The sequence below is a fragment of the Dasypus novemcinctus genome, chromosome 2 (genome assembly GCF_030445035.2).
Source record: "Dasypus novemcinctus isolate mDasNov1 chromosome 2, mDasNov1.1.hap2, whole genome shotgun sequence".
In the NCBI taxonomy this organism is placed as follows: Eukaryota; Metazoa; Chordata; class Mammalia; order Cingulata; family Dasypodidae; genus Dasypus; species Dasypus novemcinctus.
The window spans coordinates 75,952,899-75,978,372 of NC_080674.1; the positions used below are offsets into that span (position 1 = coordinate 75,952,899).

The 25,474-nt window shown below is 35.4% G+C and overlaps 1 protein-coding gene across 1 annotated transcript in view; it reads right to left on the bottom strand.

Annotated features, from left to right (window-relative positions):
- ANKRD31 (ankyrin repeat domain 31) overlaps nucleotides 1-25,474 on the bottom strand; it is a 235,287-nt gene that overhangs the window by 124,250 nt on the left and 85,563 nt on the right. The window contains exon 10 of the mRNA XM_058274931.2: nucleotides 8,122-8,277. Coding sequence (XP_058130914.1) covers nucleotides 8,122-8,277 — 156 coding nt within the window. The remainder of the gene's footprint in view (nucleotides 1-8,121; nucleotides 8,278-25,474) is intronic.

Here is a 25,474-nt window from a genome sequence, read left to right on the forward strand (position 1 = left end):
GCCTTAACCTACTAGAAGCCAGTAGCACCCCTAACACCAGTTTTAACAACCAAAAATATCTCCGGATATTGCCAAATGTCCCTAGGAGGTAAAATCACCCCATTTGGGAACAACTGCCATAAACTGTTATAAAAGAAGTTTTTCCTATAATATTAATTGCAAAGCCTTGAGAAATAAATGAGCAGCACCAAAATAAAAAATATATAATTAATAGAGACAATTAGCCTCTAAATTTCCTTAAAGTGCATATGGCTGTTTAAAGAAAAAAATATGAGGGGGTGTGGAGAGGCAGGAGCAGGGCCTGAGAGCGGGATGCAGAGCTTAGTTAGATGACGCGGAGAGACTGGAACCCCTGAAATGCCCAGTCAATGGGGACCAGGGAGGGACCTGCGTGCTAGGTTGAGGGTATAAATGGCAGTGTTTCTCGCTGTTTGGTGCACCGGCCTTTTTATGCAGGTCATGGGCCCTTTCTTGCAAGATCATTAATAAAGTTCTTTTCTCCTCCAAAAAAATAAAAAATAAAGAAAAAAATATGAAATTATGTTTTGGGGTTTAAAATACATGTAGGTGTAAAACATGACAGCTACAGCATAAAGGATGAGGGATAAGAAATGGACTTTAAGATGTGCAACATTCTTATATTTTATGTGAAGTATTACAACATTAACACTAAGAAGGCTTTGAAACCTTAAAGGTAAGTATATATAGCAAACCCTAAAGCAACCACTAAAAAATAATACAAAGACAAAGAAACAAAAATCAGATGAGGCACATAGGAAACAAACAGCAAAATGATAGTCCTAAATCCAACCATTTATATTAAATATAAATTGACTGGGAAGAGGATGCAGCTCAAGCAATTGGGCTCCCGTCTATCATATAAGAGGTTCAGGGTTCGATGCCCAGGACCTCCTGGTGAAGGCACGTTCGCCCATGTGGCAAGCTGGTCCATGCAGAGCACTGTACCTTGCAGGAGTGCTGGTGCACACAGAGAGCTGTTGCAGCAAGATGACACAACAAAAAGAGACAGAGAGGAGAGAGAATAAGAGATGCAGCAGATCATAGAGCTGAGGTGGTGAAAGAGGCACCTAATGAGAATACAAGAAGACATAAAAGAACACACAGCAAATGGACACAGAGAGCAGACAATGGAGAGAGGGGGGAGAAATAAAAAACTTTTAAAATCTTTAAAAAAATAAAACAAATTGACTAATCACTCTCATTAAAAGGCAGAGATTGTCATAGTGGTTAAAAAAGCAAAACTGTATATGCGCTACAAGAAACTTATTTTAAATATAAAGACACATATAGGTTGAAAATAAAAAGATGGAAAAAGATACACAAAATAAACCATAAAAAGAAGGCGGCTAGGATGGCTATATTAATACCATATATAGCAGGCTTCAAGACAAAGTATATTATCAGAGATAAAAATAGGTATTTCATAATGATAAAAGGGTTGATTAATCAGGAAGACATAACAATGACAACTGTGTATGTACCTAACAAAAGAGCTTTAAAATACACAAAGCAAAAATTTATAGAATTAAAGGGGGCAATAGACAACTCCATCATCCAGTTGTGGGAATTTTAACAACCCCTCTCAGGAAATGGTAGACAAAAATATCAGTAAAGACAGTCTGAACAATAGTATCTACCACTTTCATCTAATTGACATTTACAGAACATTACATCCAAAACATTAAACATTGTTTTCAAGTGTACAAGAGATAATCACCAAGAGAGATCGCATGCTAGGCAATAAACCTATCCTCAATAAAGGTAAAAAGACAGAAATAATACAAAGTGTATCTTCTGACCACAGCAGAATTAAACTAGAAATAAAAAATAGAAAGATACCTGGAAAAACCTCAAATATTTAACAAACAACAGACTTCTAAATAATCCCTGGGTCAAAAAAGAAATCATAAGAGAAATTTAAAATATTTCAAACGGAATATAATGAAAAGAGAACATACCAGGATCTGTAGGATACTGCTAAAGCAGTGCTTAGAGGGAAAATAAAAGCTTTAAATGTTTATATTAGGAAAGAGGTACAAAGTCAGTGACCTCAGTTTCTATCTTAAGAATCTAGGAAAAGAACAAAGTAAACCAAGAATGAGTTGGATATAGGAAAAGAGTAGAAATCAATAAAACATAAAACAGGCTAACAAAAGAGAAAACTAAAAAGGCCAAAAGTCAATTTCTGAAAAACAATAAATAAAACTGATAATCACCTAGCCTAAAAAAAATCAAGAGGAAGGGAGAGGGAGGAAGGAAGGGAGGAAGAGATTAGCAATATCAGAATCAGGAAGAAAGACTAAATATCTGTAAAGAGTTGAGGATGTTAAAAGGGTAACAGAGGAATACTGTAAAGAAGTGTTTGCCAATAAATCTGACAATTTAGATGAAAAAGACAAATTCCTTTGAAAACCAAAAACAACTACCAAAACTGATACTTGAAAAATATAAATAACTCACATCTATTTTTTAAAAACTTGAATTTATTATCCAAAAATTCACCACAAAGAAAACTATAGGCCCAGATGGTATTATTCCTTAATTCTGTCAAATATTTAAAGAAAAAAAAATCTTACACAAACTCTTTCAGAGAATTGAAGAGAACATCATTCTATGGGGTATAGCACCAAAACCAAAGACACTACAAAAAAAGAATATAGGTACAAAAAAATCTGTTAACAAAATATTAGCAAATTGAATCCAGAAATATATAAAAAGGATAAAACATCAAGACCAAGTGGCGTTTATCCCAGAAATGTAAAGTTGGCTTAATATTTGAAAATCAAGCAATGTAATTCAACACATTAACAAAATAAAGGAGAAAAATTATTCATTCATTTGAGTAGATACAGAAAAAGCATATAACAAAAGTCAGCATCCATTCCTGAGAAAAAGTCCCAGGAAATGAGGAGTAGAAAGGAACTTCCTCAGTCTGATAAAGAGCATCTACTAAAAGCCTACGAATAACATCATACTTAATGGTGGAATATAGAAGAGGCAAACTAATTCATGGTGAAAAATATCAGAACAGTAATGGTTTCTAGAAAAGGGGCACAGAAGAACTAGAAAGGGACATAAGAGAACTTTCTGGGATGACAGAAATATTCTATTACTTGACAGAGGCCTGGGTTACACAGAAGAATGTATTTGTCCAAATTCAATCATTTGTCATTCATTTAAATGGCTCATTTAAGATTTGGCATTTTGCTATATGATCATTTTACCTCAAAAAAAAAAAAAGGAACGAATGAACTCAAACTCTAATTAATGACATTATGATATTCGTGCTGAGGTGTTTACAGGTAAAATGTACAGCCGGCAATCTGCAATTTTCTTTGAAATGCTTCAACAAAAGACGGTGTGATGGCTTGGTGTTATGTACCCCGTAAAAATATGTTCTTAATCTTAATCTATTCCTATAGGTGTGAACCCATTTTAAATAGGACCTTTTTGATGATGTTACTTCAGTTAAGGTGTGGGCCCAACTGAATCGGGATGGGTTTTAATTCTATTAGTGAAGTCATTTATAAGCAGAATGAAATTCAGACACATGGAGCAGCCAGGAACTGGAAGTAAAAAAGAACCCTCAAGAGAAGGTAGGAGAGGTTGCTATGTACACTGCCATGCTACAAAAAAGCCAAGGGCCAAGGATCACTGGCAGCCAGTCCCAGAACACTAAAGTCTTCTGGAAGAAAGCATTCCCTTGCTGATGCCTTGATTTTAGACTTCTCCTAGCCTCAAAATTATGAGCCAGTAAATTTCTGAGGTTTAGGCCAACGTTTCAGCAGTCAGGAAACTGAAACAAATGGATTGATGTATAAAGGGATTTACTGATGAATATGTATGTAATGAAAATATGTAGAATATAGATATATGGTATACGGATATTTACTAGATAATTCTTACAACATTTCTGTGTGTTTGAAAATTTTCATAATTTCATTAAAATCTTTAAATTATCAACTCACAAAAACTTTTGGAATATAATCCATCTGAGAACTGTCTTTTTGATGCAAAGGACATTTTTGTAAAAATAAAAATTATCTCTCCCAAAGTACTGTTTCTTACAGAAAGTATGAATTCATTACTATTTGGGTTCTGGGAACTGCTGATCAGTGAGAATTTGCTTATCCATGTGTGTACTGGTTATCTTGATTATATGTTAAAAATCTAGGTTTGGTGGAATAAAAACTGACATATCAGAAATACAAAATCATTAACTTTGGAATGTAGACAATGCTTTTCCTCCTAAGAAACTTCTATTCACTAGTAAGGTTTTGCTTAAACTACAATAAAAATTAGTTTCCCCAAGGAGACAAAATGGCTACTTTAAGAAGGGAAAACAATCACAATCTAAGATTAGTTTTCACTGAGCCCAGAACAGCTGAAAAATAAGGTAAGTGCCAAGCAGATGACTGGCTTCCAAGGAAAATTCACCCTGATATTTTAAATTCATTTAAGAAAATCCCAAAGACAAAGTGCATGTGAGTAATCCAGAGTAAATGATGGGGCAGGGGTAGGGAGAGGGGAGATATGTAAAAACAAATGCTGAGCAAAACCTGAGCCAGGTTAACCCAATGATGAATAAGATGAGCTCAGAGCAGATGATGAAAGTTATTCCCAGCACGGGTAGAGCCAGAAGGAGATTTATGCTGCAAAAAAAGACAATGTAGAGCACAGAAATGGCTACAGATTACAAATGTATACATATCAAACAATTTCTCTTCCCTAAGAGTTACTCCTTCTGAGTGATAAAACCATTCCTCCAAAATAAAGATGGAATATATTTTAAAGCAGATCTTTTTCTCCCAATTCTGCAGGTTGATAGCCTTAAGCAACAATTTTTTATAAATTTAACCATCTTAGAGAGAATCTCTTAAAAATGTACAAGATTATAGATTTCCTATAAAGGGAACATAATTTAACACATTTGGAAAAAAATATTCAGGATCATAATAATATTAAATATATATCTAATGCTGCATGTTGCACTCAGAGGTATGAAGGGTACTCTGTTCTACATGACATAAGGCTCAGCAATTTTGCCTCTTTTTTATGTTTTATCTGTCACCTCCCTTGCTGTTGGCTTAAACTTTCTGCCTGTGCCAACCTTTATTTTCAGTTCCAGTGTGTCACAGGCTCAGGAATCAGATAAAATTACATGTAAAATAAAGCTCAAGGTATTGGTCTGGGAGGGTTTTAGCAAAGCTTTATGAGATCTACTTTGGGTAGTGAGTCCTTTTCAATCTACTTCCTGGTTGTCACCTCTGTTTTTGATAGATGAAGGTAATTCTAATTTGCAACAGGTTTTTTCCTAATTGGTTTTTGTTTCAGGAGGTATCAGGTATTAAACCTAGGACCTTGTAAATAGGAAGCAGCCACTCAATCACTGACCTACATCCCTTCCCCAATGAGAGTTGGTTTTTTCACTTGTTTGTTTTGTTTTTAGGAGGTATCAGGGATTGAAGCCAGGACCTCATACATGGAAGCAGGCATTCAACCACTTAAGCTACATCTCCTCCCCCCAAATGGTTTTTTTTTTTAAGATTTAATTATTTATTTATTTCTCTCCACGTCCCACCTCCAGTTGTCTGCTCTCTGTGTCCATTCGCTATGTGTTCTTGTATCTGCTTGTATTCTTGTCAGGGGCACCCGGAATCTGTGTCTCATTTTGTTGCATCATCTTGCTGTGTCAGCTCTCTGTGTGTGAGGCACCATTCCTGGGCAGGCTACACTTTTTCACACTGGGCGGTTCTCCTTAAGGGGCACACTCCTTGCACGTGGGGCTCCCCTATGCAAGGGACACCCCTGTGTGGCACAGCACTCCTTGCACACATCAAGCACTGCGCATGGGCCAGCTCATCACACGGGTCAGGAGGCCCTGGGTTTGAACCTTGGACCTCCCATGTGGTAGGCGGATACCCTATCTGTTGGGCCAAATCCACTTCCTCCCAACTGGTTTTTTAATCAAACAAAAAGCTATCATAAACTGTAAATGAGGACTTATAAAATGCAAGTGTTAACTATGAAAAAACTATTGGTTTGAAATAAACCAGACACAAAAACAAAAAGCAAAAAAATAAAAATGAAAAAATGGATGAAATAAACCAGACACAAAACAAAACAAAAACAAAACAAAAGACTATTGGTCTGTTATTACAACATTTTGTTCCTTTCTTACAAGGTATTTAGCCTTTTTTGGATTGTATCACAAAATAAATATATTTAAGCCTTCCTACAAAATATGATTTCTTCTTTTCGCATCTAGCACAAAGGAGGCATACTGTAAAAGTTTACTACATTGAACTGATATGTTACATGGAGATCATACACCTCTTGAACTTCAGTGAGAATAAGAACCACCTGGGAAACTTGTTAAAAAGCATATTCCCACATTTTAACAAAGGGGTTTTGAGTGTGTGTGTGTTTAGGGGGTGGGGGGTGGTGACAGGATGCTACCATTTCAAACAAGCTTTGCAGGTGATTCTGATAAAAACAGTTGGTAGACAACTCTTTGGAAACTCTTTGCTCTATATAATTCCATGGGATGCAGCCAGAAATAAAGATCAGAACAAAGATGCAAAGTAAGAAGGAAAAGTAGAGAATAACAGAGTTTAAAAAGCCAGGAAGATATGGTAAGGTTATGGAATAAGGAAGGATTTATGAAGGTTACAGCAGTGTCTGGGTCAGTGAAGAAAAAGTATACATTAGTAGGCTGAAGACAAGCAGTAAACAGTCACTGAAGATGTTAAAGTTGGCACAGTAAAGGAGCTAATGAAAAGAGAAATGTTAAACTGGAAATCTATAAATTCAAAGTTGGCTGCAGGCAGACCTACTCCTGCATTCAAGAACAGACCATGCGTACTAAAAGAGAAAACCATATATCTCTCAAAATCAAGGAGCAAGTACTTTGAGTAGCAAATAAGGATCCAAGGTTGAGTATTATAGGACCATGGTGATTGATCTGGGTATGACGCAAAGTAATAGTCTGTTAAAACCACAACTGCGGGAAATGGATTTGGCCCAATGGATAGGGCGTCCGCTTACCACATGGGAGGTCCAAGGTTCAAACCCAGGGCCTCCTGACCTGTGTGATGAGCTGGCCCACGCACAGTGCTGATGCACACAAGGAGTACCCTGCCACACAGGGGTGTCCCCCGCATAGAGGTGCCCTGCCACACACGGGTGTCCCCTGCATAGGGGAGCCCACGCGCAAGGAGTACACCCCATAAGGAGAGCCGCCCAGGGTGAAAGAAGTGCAGCCTGCCCAGGAATGGCACTGCGCACACACACACACAGAGTTGATGCAGCAAGATGATGTAACAGAAACGAGACACAGATTTCGGGTGCCACTGACAAGAATACAAGCGGACACAGAAGAACACACAGCAAATGGACAGAGAGAGCAGACAACTGGGGGGGGGGGGAAGGGAAGAGAAATAAATAAAAAATAAATCTTTAAAACAAAACAAAACAAAAACCTGCAATTGCAGTGTAAACCCAGACTTGCTAAAGTTAGTTTTGGGGGTATGCTTGTAATCAATGGCTTGTCCATGAATTGTGCTATGCAATCTGCATACTGGAAGACTTACTTTCTTATTCCATAAACTAAGAAAATCTAGAAATAATGGGGAAAATCTGGACACCCAAAAGCACAGTCTAGGCTGGCCAAGTGCTATTCAGTGCCTTAAGTACTTAAGTGCTTTAAAGAATCACTCCTCTCTGGAACATGGCCGGCTCTCCCCACAAGAGGACTCTTCTTTTTGTGCTCCCTGCCCCCAATCCGTCTCTACCTCATCCTCTATTCACCCCGTTTTCCTGGCTATTGTTCCTACTATAGAGGTACCATTTTATCATCACTTTGCCCCTGCAGTTCAGTGTATCATCAACCTCTTCTAGGTTTGAGCCCATTTTTCTTTCATGGCTCACTATATTCAAGGTTGACAAGTTACAATGACTACACAAAACCAGACCCAGGAAACACCCTTCTGTGCAATGCCACTGCACACGGCTCATCTAGCAGGTCTCAGGCAGACAAAATCTTTGAAGGAGAAACATAATGCTCTTCTCCCTCACCACCCTGCTACCTTGTCCACTTACCAGCATAACTTGGCTGATTTACATTTCCACCTTTCTTTATACAATGTTGAACAAGATCAGAGTCATTGTACAGAGCAGCCTTATACAGTAAGTTCTCTCCAAAAACGTTTCTCCGGTTAATGCTAGAAAGCGTTATTTTGCTCATCCTCATTTTATCTGAAATGAGGGAATGAAGAAAGAAAACAAAAAACAAAAACAAAAGTCCTTATTTGAAAATCAGGAGGAATACAGTTAACAGGGCAATTCTTCTCCACAATCTAGTAGTGAGGTATATGATGAAAGAGCACTTCATTCATTAACCTAGCTATAATGATATCTACATACAAAAAGGGGAAGGAAACAAATGCCATTAGTTTAAAAATATTTGTAGTAAATTATAAATCATGATAAACAGTTTATGTTGAATGAAACCCCATGAAAGGTAAATATATATAAGTCTAACAGGTTATTTTCTTTAAAGGTCTGGTGAAAATGATTATTTAGATGTATTTTTATATATATTATTGAACTTAATAAAATTTTACAATGCCAAAAGTGTTATAAAACCATGGGGAGAAAAATCTCAAGAGATAAGAATATCAATCCCAGCAAGACCAGAAATGGAATGCTGAACTTTCCTTCTCTGCTAATAGTAGCATGAAAGAACCAAGACCTCCATCTATGCACTAGTTTTGATTCCTGACCCATGAAATTAACAATTAAAATAATTTTCCAGATGATGCATACTAACTATGCTGTGCCTCCAACAGTATAAAGAATCCTTACTTAGATGTTCTACATCCTGTCAATTTTTGTGGATAATACTCATTTGGTTTTGTGAATTTCAGAAACACTTTGATGACAGCTTTTCCAATTTTGATGTAGCTAACCCACCCCATTCTAAAACCTCACAAAGGTAACTGAGCACTGCAGAAGCTTTCTTAATGGAACACAGTTTGACTATTTTACCAGTGTGGCTCCATTCAGTACCACTATAATACAAACCTACTGGACATTTGAGCCCAACCCACACTACAAAGCATTCTACCCCTGCCAAATAAATTGTACACTTACCAAGAATCAGGAGTCTTTACTCTCAAATTTGTCTGTGCCAGTTTTATTTGCTGCTGCTATTTGTAATTTATTCAAAACAAAAAAATCAAGAAGCAAAGAATATAAAAATTTTCAGTGAAAATAGTTGCACAAGACAGTCCTGTCCAGTCGCAACTAACTGCCATGACTTGCCCTCTGCTGTAAACAATTAAAAAACTAGACAAAATAGAAGGGGGAAAAATCCCTATTTTCAGACATTGGAGAAGAGCAGTTTATATTTATGAACTTTGATTAAAGGGAACCAAACGAGATGAGCCCTTTCATTGTCCCAGCTTTCTGTATGGAGCAACTTTCCACACTATACACAAGAAGGGGGAGCCAAAGCATATCAAGATGATCCTGCTCCTCTAAAGAGACACAGATTAGAATCTGGGGAGGCTATGGTGGCTAGAATTTGCAGGGTAGGGCACAAAAGATGAAGGAATAGAGAAAAGGCACCAAAGGTTATATAAGGAGCTCTTTGAGTTGTTATCTGAATACAAAACTGCTCATGTGCAGGGTAAGTCTCCATAAGCATGGGCAAGAACATCTATCTGCCAATGAGCCATAAATTAATAATTCTCAGGGCTTATACAAGTCTGGGAGACATTTACGTTCCTGCCAGCTTGAGTGGAGAGACCTTACTAAAGGCTTAAAGCATTTAGTAGACCCCTAAAGTTTCATATTTTAGTAGCAGAGCAACACTAGCCCAAGGGTAAAGACTGCTCTACACTTGCCTGTAAAAGTTGAAAAGTGCGTGCTGAAAGAATCAAGCTGATCTTCAAGTTACTTACTCATCAGCCAAAATAAAATTCAACATTGTTTATAAAAAACAATAACATTTTGTTGCATATGAATACCTAGTTGTTACAGTAGATGTATTGAAAAAGTCATTCTTTCTCCCCTACATTTCCTTTGTGCCATTGTCAAAATTCAGCCGTCGATACTTCTGTTGGTTTATTTCTGGACTCTTTAGTCTTTCCACTGATCTCTTTGCCCACCTTGATGTCATGCTGTTTTTATTATTCCAACTACATAACATTTCATTTTTTTATTGGAGAAGTTGTAGGTTTACAAAAATAACATGCAGAAAATATAGAGCTCCCATATAATCACCCTTACACCAAGAATTTTTGCTATTAAAATTTTGCACTAATGTGGTATCTTAGTTAAAATGGGTGAATGTTATTACACCTACACTATTAACTATAGTCTGTATTTTATATTAGGGTTCATTGTGTTGTAACTTCCTATAGTTTTTTTACATTTTTATTCCTTTTTTTAATTAGAGAAGTTGTGGATTTATGGAACAAATATGCATGAAATACAGTATTCCCATAAACCATCCTATTGTTAACGCCTTGCATTGGTGTGGTACATTTGTTGCAACTGATGAAAACATATTTTTAGTATATATTTTTATTTATAAAAGTCATAAGCTTACGAAACAATCATGCATAACGTGCAAAGTTCCCATACATCACTCCTCCAACAACACTTTGCATTGTTGTGGAACATTTGGTACAGATTATGAAAGAACATCATCAGACTATTATTGCTAACTATGGTCTTCAGCATATATTTGGTATATTTTTTCCACACCCTCCATATTATTAATACCATGTATTTTACAGCTGTTAAAGTTCATGAAAACACACTCTCATATTTGTACTTTTAACCACAGTTCATCTTCCATCACATGGTTCACTGTGTTATACTGTCCCAAGCCTTGTACAGTCTATACAAAGTATACACTCAGTGGCTCTCAATTTCATCACAGAGTTGTGCAGTCATTGCCTCAGTAATTTTTTGAACATTTTCCTTAGTCCAAAGGAAAAAATCCCTTACTCCTCTGTTACTTGACTCTTAGCACTGATATGGTACTCTTTGGCATTGATGTAAGAATATTAAAATATTGCTGTTAACTATAGTCCATAAGTTACATTAATTTTTTTCCCATGCATCTCCATATTCTAACCACCTTGTAATAGTGATGTACATTTGTTGTAGTTCACAGAGAGCATTCTTTTATTTGTATTATTAGCCACTATCCCCATCCACCTCTGGGTTCATTGTGTTATTCAGTCCCTAGATTATTCTCTAGCTTTCTTTCAATCGACTTACATTCTTAGACTACCCCTTTCAGTCACAATCGCATTTATAAACCAGCTGTTTCAGTTATACTCACTATAACGTGTTATCATCAACATCCATTTCCACACAACTACAGTCAAACTAATTAAAAATTCTACATACATTAAGTATCAGTACCTGTTCTCTACCCTCATCCTATTTCCTAGTGACCTATACTCCAGGTTTTAATTCTATGTGTTTATTCTTCCTATTTAGTTCATATTAGTGAGACCATACAATATCCTTTTGTGTCTGGCTCATTTCACTCAGCATAATGTCCTCAAGATTCCTCCATGTTATCATGTGTGTCCCAAATTCATTTCTTATATAGCAAGCATAGGTTTTCAACATATGTTTATACCACATTTGCTTCATCCATGCATTGGCTGATGGACACTTGGGTTGTTTCCATCTTTTGGCAATTTTGAATAATGCCATGTAGCAGTTTGGCATTGTTTATGAATTCCAAAAATAGATATTGGATTATGTTTGTAAACCGGTCTGTTCCTCTGGGCCTGTTCCCCTTTGGTTGTATTACATTCAGAGGTTTCACTTTTACTTGATAAATTAAAATTAGGGCTTTGATTTAGCTGCGTTAGTAGGACCTTGATTGAGTCCATGCCCCCTTGGTGGGCAGGGACTCAGAAAAAACAACATGGCAGAGAAGAGAGTTTTTTTAGTTTTTGATGATGGAGCCCCAGGAAGTATGTACATGGAGAAAGAGAACACAGAAGAACAGAGGAGAGAACTTAGTTTCGGAGTCTAGAGCCCCAAAGAGAGAGCCAAGCCATTCCCCTAATGACTTACAGCTGACCTAGTGAAGAGACCAGAAGAGCTGAGCCCTGAAAGAGAAAAGCCCTGGGAAGAAAGACAAGCCTTATGCTAGCCTACAGCTGAGAATCGAAGGAACTGGCACCATGGAGCCTTAGGAGGAAGAGAAAGGCTGAACCCTTGCAGACACCGGCAGTCATCTTGCTCCAACACGTGGCAACAGTTTGGTGAGGGGAGTAAGTTATGCTTTACGTCCTTGTGACTGTAAGCTTCTAACCCAAATAAATACTCTTTAAAAATGCCAAACGATTCCTGGTACTTAGTATCAATACCCCTTTGGCTGACTAATACAGAATTTGGTACCAGATAGTGGGATCATACTTTTGCAATTACCAAAATGCTGCAATGGTTTTTTAAAAAAATTTATATCAAATGGTATGTTTTATTTACTGTTTATCTTATTTTTTATCCCCTTTATAAATTCCTAGCCTAGTTTGATTTAAAATTTTTAATGCTTGTTTAGTAAAAATAATGCTTTACCTGTTTTTCTGATCCTTGATACATGAAATACTAAAGTGTTGACTCTCTGTGTTTACCTTATTTTGTGTTTAAAAGTGCATGGCAAATTAATCCTTTATTAACTGATGGATAATTGTTCATTTCTGGTTTCATTATAGATGTTATAGTAAATATTTTAGTTCAAAATAAAAAAGCAGTAGCTAGTAACTTCTTATAATGTCAGGAAATATATTTGCTCAGAAATCACAACATCACAGTACTAACCTTTCCCAAAACAAAACAAAATAAAATAAAACTAGAACATAAAAAAGTCATCCAGAAATTCATTTCTATGAAAGTTCAAAAATTATTCAAAAACATTTAGGAAAGGATGTGTTCATACCAGTCCTCAAACTCAAGAAGCCAAGAGGAATGAGTCCTTATCCACGCTGTCCCTCTGATAATCTTCTCCATCAGTGTGTAGTACTGGTCATGGTTTGTCTGTTGGCATTTCTTGCATTTTCATGACTAAGTATGAAGCACCATCAGATGTGATGCACTCTCTCTGCTTTTGATCTAGTAAAAGCCTTCTTATTTAGCTTAAAAATTAGGTCTTGCTTCACTAATATAAAATAATATCTTAAGGATTTTATATGTATTATTGTAAGTTTAACTGCACTCCTTCAGGCTGAACTGTCTTCAGTGGCTACATACTGCTTATGAAGTTTAAGGATCCAAAGGTTACTTCACAGTTCAAGTGAAGTTGATTTATAGTAGAGACTTTGGCTTCTCTGTCATTATCTGCATTGCTACATCTTCCTAAGTTTCTGATCAATTTGAATCCAGTGTGTTATAATTGCAAGTAATCACATACACAGCTGTAACCTAGACATAGATCTCAAATCAGATTTTCTCTTCCTAATTTAAAAATTGTGGCCATCCCACCCCTTAACATTAGATGACCTAAAACTAACAGAATTGAATGAGAAGTCTATAACACTCTTGGGTGTTGTTTTCTGAGTCATTTATTCAAGTTATAGATTTAACTGGCTTTTTAAAAATTACTCAAAAAAAAGTTTAATCCTATATCTTAGACTGTATTTTAAAGCACAGCTGGATTTCAAACAAAAAAATACCTACAATTCTCAACTTTATTCTTGTCTTCTGCTTGTAAAACAATGATCTTCTATATCATTTTGGTTTGCATTCTCTTACTTTATAATTTCAAGTTCAGAAGCACATAGACCACTTCCAAGATATCATATTAAAGGAGTTTATCAAATGTTAATGCAGACAACAACTTGCTATATAGGTTACCTCACTGTCTACCAGCTTGACACCAAGTCAACATCATCTATTTTCATTTTGCATTATAGCAGGGCCACTTTACATATTATTCAGTATAATTAATGCCAGCTGCTACAAAAATTCTTATCATAACACATTAGCATATGTCACTATGCTGATAATAAGGAAAGGTAATCTCAATAAAAAGGAATAGGTATAAGAAGAAATGAGGTCGTGAAGCATATGACAACATGGATGAACCTGGAGGACATCGTGTTGAGTGAAGCAAGCCAGACACAAAAGGAGAAATATTGTATTACTGTGCTATTATGAACTAAATAGATTGTGTAAACTCATGGAGTTAATAATTAGAATACAGGCACCAGACAGTAGAATGAGGGAAGAGAATGAAAAGCTTAGGATAATGACAGTGATTGAAAAGGAAAGTCTAAGGTCATGTATATTACTAGAAGGAAAGTTAAAACTTTAACATGGGACTGTATATGATGATAAACCTCATGTAAAACATGAATATAGGTGATGTTGGATATACAAGACTGTTTTACAAAATATAAATACAAATAAACCAGAAAGAAAGAAAAAGAATAACAGCTATGTTATTATTGGAATAATGAAATAAGTATTGGAATAATTATTTGTTGCTCTAACAATGACTGAAGTGATAAATGCACAAATATGTGATTATACTGAATACCATTGATTGTACACTTTAATGGATTTATGTTTTATTAGAGTGTATCAATAAAATTGATTTGGTAAAAAAAAAAAAAGGAATAGGAAATGCAAAGAATATACTGAGATCTCTTTTGGTTACTATATGCATGGAATATTTGTTCCACATTTTGGTTTCCAATCAACATGTGTCTCTAACTACAAGGTGAGTACCTTCCAGACAGCAAACAGTTGGGTCAAGTGTTCTTTTTTATCTATCTATCTATCTATCTATCTATCTATCTATCTATCTATCTATCTATCTATCTATCTATCTATCTATCTATCTATATCTATCTCCCCCGCCCCCCCCCCCCCCAGTTGTCTGTTCTCTGTGTCTATTTGCTGCATCGTCTTTGTCGGCTTCTGTTGTTGTCAGTGGCAGGGGAACCTGTGTTTCCCTTTGTTGCGTCATCCTGTTGTGTCAGCTCTCCGTGTGTGCGGTGCCATTCCTGGGCAGGCTGCACTTTCTTTCACGCTGGGCGGCTCTCCTTACGGGGCGCACTCCTTGCGCGTGGGGCTCCCCTACGCGGGGGACACCCCTGCATGGTAGGGCACTCCTTGCGCGCATCAGCACTGCGCATGGGCCAGCTGCACACAGGTCAAGGAGGGCCAGGGTTTGAACCGCAGACCTCCCATGTGGTAGATGGATGCCCTAACCACTGGGCCAAGTCCGCCACCAGGTCAAGTGTTCTTATCCATTCTGCTAATCTCTGCCTCCTGACTTATCATACATTTACATTTTTTTCTGCCAATATTTACCATAAACCTTTATTGACAAGTTGAAATTAGCTGTAAACCCCTTTCTGTACCAGCAACTAGTGCTCCAAAAAAGAATGAAGCAGAAATGTAAAGGCTTTAAATGGATACCTAATAACTCTTATGAAATATTTTGCTCCATTGGTCTTCTGCTTAAAAATTTTTGAAAAATTATTTTCTTTCAGTGTTCACAGCTACTGATAAAAGTGTTTTCTTAATTATAGAAAGCCTTTTTCTTTAACTATCACAAACGAAACTGTCTCTTCGTTATGTATAAACATATAAAAAAAAACCTAAGCCAAAAAAGTTTAAAAATAGCCAAAAAAATTTATGATTTCCCATGCTGAACACATTTCTCTGAAGTAACTTGAAAAATACATGTCCATTGACTTCAGTATACACAATACCACTTTTTAAGTTTTAACATTATTTGATATTTCACCACAAGGTTTACTATAAAACAAAACAAAACAAAACAAGTATCAAATACCAATTGACCACTGCTAACAATACAGGTTTCTATCTGTTGAGCTGGCTAGATCACAGAAAGCTGTTATGCACAGCTGCCTACATTAGCATATTGACATACAGTGGAATTTAAAAAATTAATTTTGTGTGGCCAACTCTTTTTCTCTAACCCTTCACACTAAGAGAAAAATGTATTACTTGGCCTAAAGTAACTACAGATAACACAGGACCCTCTTCCGTCATTCTGCTATGTGGTTTCTATAATTTTAAAACTTTTTTTGGTCAATTATTCTTCTTTAATATCTATTTTAATTTTCTTTCTGTAAAATTTTGAGTCGCTTCTCATTTGGTTACATATGTTTTCTTAAATATATATGGAAGAGTTTCTATCTAATAGGAATTAGAGGGAGCATCTGGATTACTACAAATGGCAATGAGGCATCAAGTAAGCACAAGCCAAGGAGATGGGACAGGCTCAGAAAAGACAAAGACTACCAGCTCTTTGCTTTTGCTTCTGTATGATCTTCTAGATAGGTGAGCTAAACTCTGAAAGAGAACATCAGCTAACTCAGAAACAGTTTGCAAAGACTGAAAGGTGATTTTTTAAAAATTTGCTTTGATTGTTTTTGTGTACTGGAACTCAAGGAAATCTCTATTGTACCACTAGCTGGATACAAAGTTAAGAACCAAATAGCTCCAGGAATAAATCCCAGAATTAATATACTAAAAAATTGAAATTTACAGAATTTAACAAATGATTACAAGACAAACTAAAAAATCAGAAAGAGCAAGAGAAAATGTCTGAAACAATCAACAAAGGTTACACAACTTTAATTCACAAGAAAAGGTTTTTTAAAAATGATCTTCAATATGCTCAGGGAGAGAAAGGAAAACAAGAAGGAAAGGAAAGGATATTAGGAAATCTGTGAATGATTAAAACAAGAATTTCAATAACAAGATAGAGATATCACAAAGGTAGCAAAGAGAAATACTACGGTTGGAAATGACAATAAATTAAATGAAAATATAGAAAAGTGGCTTCAACAATCGATTAAAGGTAGCAGAAGAATCAATGAACTTGAAAACAAAACAATTTAAGTGATTCAGACCATGGAGCAGAGAATAAAAAGAATACAAAAAAAAGAACAGAGTCGAAAAGTCTTATCGGATAATATCAAGTATATAAATATATGCATTGTGGGAGTCCCAGAAGGAAAAGAAAGGGATAGAATGAATATACATATAAATAATGGCAGATCATTTTCCAAATTAAATGAAAGATATTAATATATGCATGCATTCAAGCAGCCCAATGAACCTCAAACAAGATAATCCCTAAAAGAACCATTCCCAGACACATAACTGTAAAACTGTCAAGGACAAGAAGACAATTCTGAAGGCTTGGAAGATATAAATAATGACACAGAGAATCCCAATAAGATCAAGTGCTGATTTCTCATCAGAAAACAAGAGACATGATGACAGTGGAAAGAAGTATTTAAAGTACTGAAAGAAAACAATTGCCTACCAATATTTTTATATACAGTGATAATGTCATTAAAAATTAAGGAGCAAGGGAAGTGGATGTGGTTCAGGTGAGGATTCTCAACATTGCTATATGTGACCTATAGACAATACTTAAAGGAGTCCTAAAAATTGAAAGGAAAGGACACCAGACAATGGACTGAAGGAGCATAAGACCTCAAGTAAAGGTAACATAGGTAATTATAAATGTCTGAATATTTTACAAAATGTGACACCATTTTTTACTTCTTAAAGTTCCTAAAATGCAAATGCACAAAAAGTAATTTTAAATCTATGGTTATGGATATACAATGTTTAAAGATATAACTTGAGTAATGTGCAACAAGCAGGTGGAGGGTCACAGGAAAACAATGGGACAGTATCTGTTTATGTTATTGAAGATAATTTATCAAATCAAACAAGAAAGGACACATGATGTTACAAAAAAATTAAATAAATAGGAAAGTAGGTATTAATGGAAAAATTTAGGGACAAAAATACATAACATAAAGACAAAATAGTACAATGTCAGAGGAGGTTCTACATAATCAGTCTGGCTGAATGGCCAAAAACACATGGTGATGAGAATGTGGAGAAGCATGGGAAAAATACTACTGGTGTGACCTGTAGACTGTGGTTAAGAGCAATACTGCAATATTCTTGCATAACTGCCAACGATGTACTGTGTTGATAATGGGAGGGTATGGAAAAAGTGTGCTGAATGTATGCTATGGACCATGGTTGGTGGTAATAGTCTGATATTATCTCAATCTGTAACCAAATGTTCCCCCATGGTGTTCTGTGTTGGTGAAGAGGTGTTGTATGGGAATTCCATACATGTGTATGATTGTTTTATAAGTTTACAACTTCTATAATAAAATATAACTAAAAAATAATAATATGGTGGGTTGGGGCAAAAATACACCAATAAGATATATTTATAACAAATGTTTCAAAACAATGCAGGGTAGTGGTGGGGTGAAATATGGGATCCCTGTATGATGTAATGCATGTGTGTTTTATAAGTTCACAATTTTTACTATATACTTATTGTTTATGTATGTTCATGTACAAATGATATGTTTCAATAAAATTTTTTAAAAATCAATGAATTAAATAATAACAGCAAAAAAACCCATGACCCAATTATATGCTGTATATGGAAAACTCAGTGTAAATTAAAAGACACAAGCAGACAAATAAAAATATGGAAAAACATTTCATTCAATCAGTATTGAAAAAAAAGTTACAAGGGAAAAGGGTACTATATACAGACAAAGGAATGAATTCAACAAGAAAACACAATGATTATACCTATACATGTTTTTAACAAAAAAGCATAAATATATAGATCAAATATTGCTATGTTTGAAGGGAGAAGTAGGTGGTTCTTTGTTAATAGTGGGAGATGTCAATATACCATTTTCAATAAGTTATAGAACATTTAATCAGATTATCAGTAAGGAAATAGAAAACTTGAATGATATTCTAAACCATCCAAATCCTAGAGACATATATAGAATAATTCCCATAGCAGTAGAAAAAAATACACATTCTTATTTAACACACATGGATCCTTCTCAAGTATGGATGATATATACTAGGTCACAAAATAAATATTAATAAATTTAAATTTTAAAAATCCTACTGTGTTTCTTCTGCAACCAGAATAGAATAAGACTGAAAAAACAGAACAAAACAGGAAGAATGTTAAAATTCACCAATATGTGAAAATTTCATAACATATTTTAAAACAACCAATTGGCCAAAGAAGAAAGCACAAGGGAAATTAGGAAACATCATGAGGTGAATGTAAATGAGAATGAAATATAACAAAAATTATGGGATTCACAAAGTCGGTGCTGAATAGAAAATTTGTTACTATAAATGCTTACATTTAAAAAGAAGATAAATCTCAAAACAGAGACCTCTAGATCCTCACAAGTGGAGGATCTAGAGCAGGAGTTCTGAACAAGTGATCCATGCAAATGAATTTAAATTCAAAGAAACATTGTTCTTGAGGGGTTGTGTTGGTATGGGTGTACTATATTTATTAAATAATACAGCATATAGTGTGGACTTAGTAAGGGGTCCGTGGTTTTTACCTGACTGGCAAAGGGGTCCATGGAACAAAAAAGGTAGAACCCTGATCTAGAGTAAGAACTAAATTTCCCTGTTAATAGTAGAAGTAAAGAAATTACCAAGGTTAGAGTTAATGTAATTAAACACAGTATAAAAGAGTAATATAATCAGCAAAGCCAATAGTCAATAAAATTAAAAACACTTTTACTACACAGACAAAAAAATAGAAATGATGCAAATAACTATATTCAGATATAAAATTGGGGACATAAATACCAAAACCACAGGGGGAAAAAGCAATTATAAAAAGATACTATAAAAAAACTGTACACCATCAAAATATGCACTCTAGATGAAATTGACGATTTCATAGAAACACATAAACTACCTTCACGAACTTGAGAAAAAATAGAAGATCTCAACAGAGCAGTAACAAGAAAATGAATCAATAATCAAAAATTTTCCCCAAATAAATATACCAAACATACGTTACAAACAATAGGTAGTGGTAATATTCTGATGATGTTCTTTCATAATATGTAACAAATGTACCACAACAATGTAATGTGATGGTAGAGGGGTGTTGTATGGAAATTCTGCACATGGTACATTACTGTTTTGTAAATTCACAACTTCTCTAATAAAAAATAAATAAGTAAAACTCCCAAAACATAAAAATCTAGGAACACATTAATGCTTAAGTGAATATAAAATTGAAGTTCAGGGAAAAATATCCAACTCATTCTGTGAGGTCAACATCCCCCTAACAACAAAGCCAGAAAAAGACACTGAAGAGAAGAACATTAGAGAGATATACCCCTTATGAACACAAATGTAAAAATCCTCAAGAAAATAGTAATAAAATGAATCCAACAGCAATTAACAGTATCATAGGCCATGATCAAGTGGGGTTTATCTCAGTTAAGCAAGAATTGTTCAACATTAAAATAAATGAATAAATTCAGTACATCACATTAATAGAATGATGGGAAAAACACATAATCATCTCAATTGACAGAGAAAAGATATTTGACAAAATCTAGAGCTACTTTCTGAAAAGACAGTTAGAAAACTAAGAATACTTGAAAAAGTCCTCTAAATGCCAAAGGATATATATGAGACATCCTCTAAATGACAAAGGACAGCCAACATCATACTCATTGGTGAAAGATTGAAAGCTTCCCCTGAAAGCTGAGGAACTAGACAATTATGCCCACGTTTACCCACCTATTTTCAACACTGTAAGGATGTATGAGCCAGAAGGAGTAGGCAAGAAAATGAAATAAAGGACAGCCAAGTAACAGGTAAAACTCCATATTTCATGAGACATTATCCTATAAACAGAAAACCTTGAAAATGTACAACAAAGCTTCTAGAGGTCTTAAACGAGCTTAGCAAAGTTACAGGATACACAATCAACATGCACAAAAAATCAGTGGTATTTCTATGTACTAGTAATAAATAATATGAAGAGGAAATCAAGAAAATATCATATAGAATAGCAAATAAAATAATCAAATATGTAGGATTAAATATAAGCAAGGATGTAAGGTACTTCCACTTTTAAAAACAGCCACATGTTCCTAAAAGAAAAAAAAGAAGACCTAAATAAATTGAAGGACCTTCCATGTGCATGGATTGGAAAACTAAATAGTGTTATCAGTTCGATCCAAAGCATTTTAAGAATTCAATATAATTCCAATCAAAATTACAATAGCCTTCTTTACAGAAATAGAAAAATTCATCAACACATTTATATTGAAGGGAAAGGGACCTCGAATAGTGAAAAACATTTTGAAAAAAAAACCTTGAGGATTCACACTTTCTGGATTTCAAAATTTATTACAAAATGACAGTTAAAAAAAGAAATCATGATGGGCATGGCAGGCAGACTGGAAAGAGGCAGCCAGAGTGGGCAGAGGGAGCGCCTGACTCCTTCCCCTGCAACTGTTTTTGTAAGTGGGTAAGGAGTATTTTTTTGGGTGAATTGTGAGATGTTTGAAGGAAAAGGAATAGTTTGCTTTGAAGAGACTGTTGGCTTGGCTGTGGTAGTAATATGGAGCCTAAAGTTATTTTGGTTAAGGCGTTGGAAGGAAATAATTGTGAGATATTTGGCAGAAAGGGCCTAGAGTGCTTTGAAGAGATTTTTGGTAGGAATATGGATGCTAAAGACTTTTTATGAGGCCTTAGAAGTAAATGATGAAACTATTTTTGGAAACTGGAGGAAAGGTGATCCGTGTTTTAAAGTTGCAGAGAACTTAGCTAGATTAACTCCTGATGCTTTATGGAAAACAGAATTTAAAAATGGCAAACCTGGGCATTTAGCTGAAGAAGTTTACAAAGTAAACTTGGAGAATGCAGCTTGGCTTCTCCTTGCATCTTATAGTAAAATGCTAGACAAGAGAGATAATCTGAGAACTGAATTGTTGGGCACAAAGAAACCAGAAACTGATTCTGGAAATTCTGAGCTTTTGGAAATCAGGTCCCCAGATGATAGTGCACCATTGGAGGAATTAATGAAACTTGGAATTTGTAAATCAGGATTGAAAACGCAGTTATCCAGGAAAGACTTATGGAAAGCGTTACTGTCTGATGGCTTGAACCCCTGCTTCCTGCATGCTAAACCAACAATCTTTTTGAGAGAGGTGAATGAACAAAACCACTGCCATCCTGAAATGAGAAATACGGGAAATATGGAAGGGAAAACGGCTCTAAGAGGAAAACCATAGAAGCTGAGATCTGGAATTAAGACATCTCTTAAAGATATTTCCCTACATTTTCTTCTAGGAATTTTATGGTTCTAGCTTTAATATTTAGGTCCTTGATCTATTTTGAGTTAAGTTTTGTATAATGTGCGAGACAGACGTTCTCTTCTTTATTTTGGCTATGGCTATCCAGTTCTCCCAGCACCATTTGTTGAACAGACTGTTCTGCCCCAGCTGGGTGGGTTTGACACCCTTGTCAAAAAATACTTGACCATAGATGTGAGTCTGTTTCTTCTGAATCATCAATTTGGTTCCATTGGTCAATATGTCTGTCTTAATGCCAGTACTATGCTGTTTTTACCATTGTAGCTAGGTAGTATGACTCCAAGTACAGAAGTTAGAGTCCTCCAAATCATTCTTCCTTTGTAAGATGTTTCTGCCTATTCAGGGTGCCTTACCCTTCCAAATAAATTTGATAATTGAGCTTTCCATTTCTTTAAAGAAGGCTCTTGAAATTTTTATCAGGATACATTGAATCTGTGTATCAGTTTGGGTAGAATTGGTATCTTAGTGATATTTAGTCTTCTAATCCATGAACAATGAATGTTCTTCCATTTATTTAGGTATGTTTTGATTTATTTTAGCAATGCACAGTAGTTTTCTAAACACAAGTCTTTATGTCCTTGGTTCGTTTATATCTAAATATTTTATTTTTTTTGTCACTATTGTAGATGGAATTATTTTCCTGACTTTCCCTTCAGATTGCTCATTACTAGTGTACAGAAAAGCTACTGATGTCCGCATATTAATCTTGTATCCTGCCACTTTGTTGAGCTTGCTTATTAGCTCTAGTAGCTTTGTTGTAGATTTTTCAGGACCTCCTAGGTATAGGATCACAATCTATGAAAAGCAAAAGTTTTACTGCTTCCTTTCCCATTTGAATGCCTTTTCTTTTTCTTGCCTGATTGTTCTAGCTAGAACATTTAGCACTGTATTTAACAACACTGGTGATGGTGGGCATCCTTGTCTTGTTTCCAATCTCAATGGGAAAGCTTTCAATCTTTCATCATTGAGTATAATGTTAGCTGTGGGTTTTTTCATATATGGCCCCTATTGTGTTCAGAAAATTTCCTTCAATTACTGTCTTTTGTTTAGAGTATTTTTATCAAGATAGGATGCTGGATTTTATCAGATGCCTTTTCTGCATCAATTGCAATGATCATATGATTTTTCTTCTTTATTAATGTGGTGTATTACACTGATTAGTTTTCTTGTGTTAAACCACCCTTGCATGTCTGGTATACATGTCTGACCATTGTATTAGTCAGCCAAAGGGGTGCTGGTGCAAAATGCCAGAAATTGGTTGGTTTTTAAAGAGTATTTATTTGGAGGAGGAGTTTACAGATACCAGGCCATAAAGCATAAGTTACTTCCCTCACCAAAGTCTGTTTTTACGTGTTGGAGCAAGATGGCTGCCAATGTCTGCGAGGGTTCAGGTTTCCTGGCTTCCTCCCTTCCAGGGTCTTGCTTCTCTCTGGATTCAGGGTTTCTCTCTCCCCAAGGCTTGCTTCTTCCTGGGTTCAGGGTTCCTCTCTTCCTGGGGCTTGCTTCTCTTTCCTCTGTGAGCTTACTTCCTAGGGCTCCAACTTAAGGTTTCAACATCAAACTGCAACATTACCTATGGTGGGTGGGGACTCAATGCTCTGATGACATGGCCCAATCAAAGCCCTAATCATAATTTAATCACACTCAGGTACGGAACAGATTACAAACATAATCCAATATTTATTTTTGGAATTCATAACTACATCAAACTACTACAACCATGATGAATAATGTTTTAATGTGCTGTTGGATTCAATTAGCAAATATTTTGTTGAGTATTTTTGCATCTGTATTAATTAAGAAAATAAGTATAATTTTCCTTTTTCGTAATATCTTTATCTGGCTTTCGTATTAGGGAGATATTGACTTCATAGAATGAGTTTGACAGCATTCCTTTTTGTTCAATTTTTTGGAAGAATTTGAGTTAGAATGGTATTAAATCTTCTTTGAATGCCTAGTAGAATTCACCTGTGAAGCCATCTGGTCCTGGGCTTTTCATTTTGGGGAGTTGTTTGATGACTTTCAATTTCTTTACTTGTGATTGGTTTCTTGAGTTCTTCTATTTCTTCTAGGGTCAGTTAGGTTGTTTATATTTTCCTAATAATTTTTCCATTTCATCTAGATGAAAACACATCTTTATAGCTATATTATTTTTAGAAAAAATAATTTACTGGAGAAATTGTAGGTTTACAGAAAAAACATGCGTAAAATATAGTTTTCTCATATAACATGCTATTAACATCTTGCATCACTTTGGTGTTTGTTACATTTGGGAACATTTGTTACAATTTATCAAAGTATGTTTTTATAATTAAACAATTAACCATAGTCCATCATTTACAACAGGGTGCACTGTGCTATGGTTTTTTAAATCTTCAAGATTCAACCATGTTGTTCTACGTCTAAGAACTTCATTCCTTTTTAAGGCTGAATTACATTCCATTGTATGTATACCCCACACATTGTTTATCCATCACCTGCTGATCGACACATCCATTGCTTCCATTTTTTACCAACTGCAAATAATGTCCCATGTATATCAGTGTATATAAATATTTGCTCAAATCCCTGCATTAAATTCTTTGGGGTATATACCTAGGTAATATGGTAATTCTATACTTAGCTTTCGGAGGAAATGCAAAACTGTTTTCCACAGCAGAAAACACCATTTTACATTCCCAAGAATGAATGAGTGTTCCTATTTCTCTCCAACATTTTATATTCCTTTACTTTCTTTCTTTTTTTTTTTTTTGGATAGTAGTCATTCTAGTGTGAAATGTTATCTCATTGTGTGGATTTTTTGGTTTTTTTTTTTTTTTATAAAGGGTATTTATTTGGGGTAGGAACTTACAGATACCAGGCCATAAAGCATATGTTACTTCCCTTACCAAAGTCTATTCCCATGTGTTGGAGCAAGATGGCTGCTGATGGTTGTGAGGTTTCAGGCTTCCTCCCTTCCTCAGGCTTCTTTTTCCTGGACTCAGGGCTCCTCTCTTCCTGGGGCGTGCTTCTGTTTCCTATGTGAGCTTACTTCCCGGGGCTCCAGCTTAAGGTTTCAGCATCAAATTCCAACATCAAAACTCCAGCATCAAAAACCCCCTCTAGTGGTTTGATTTGCATTTCTCTAATGGCTAATAATGTTGACTCTCCTGTTATGTGCTTTTTGGATAGTTGTATATCTTCTTTGGAGAAAGATCCATTCAATTATTTTGCTCATT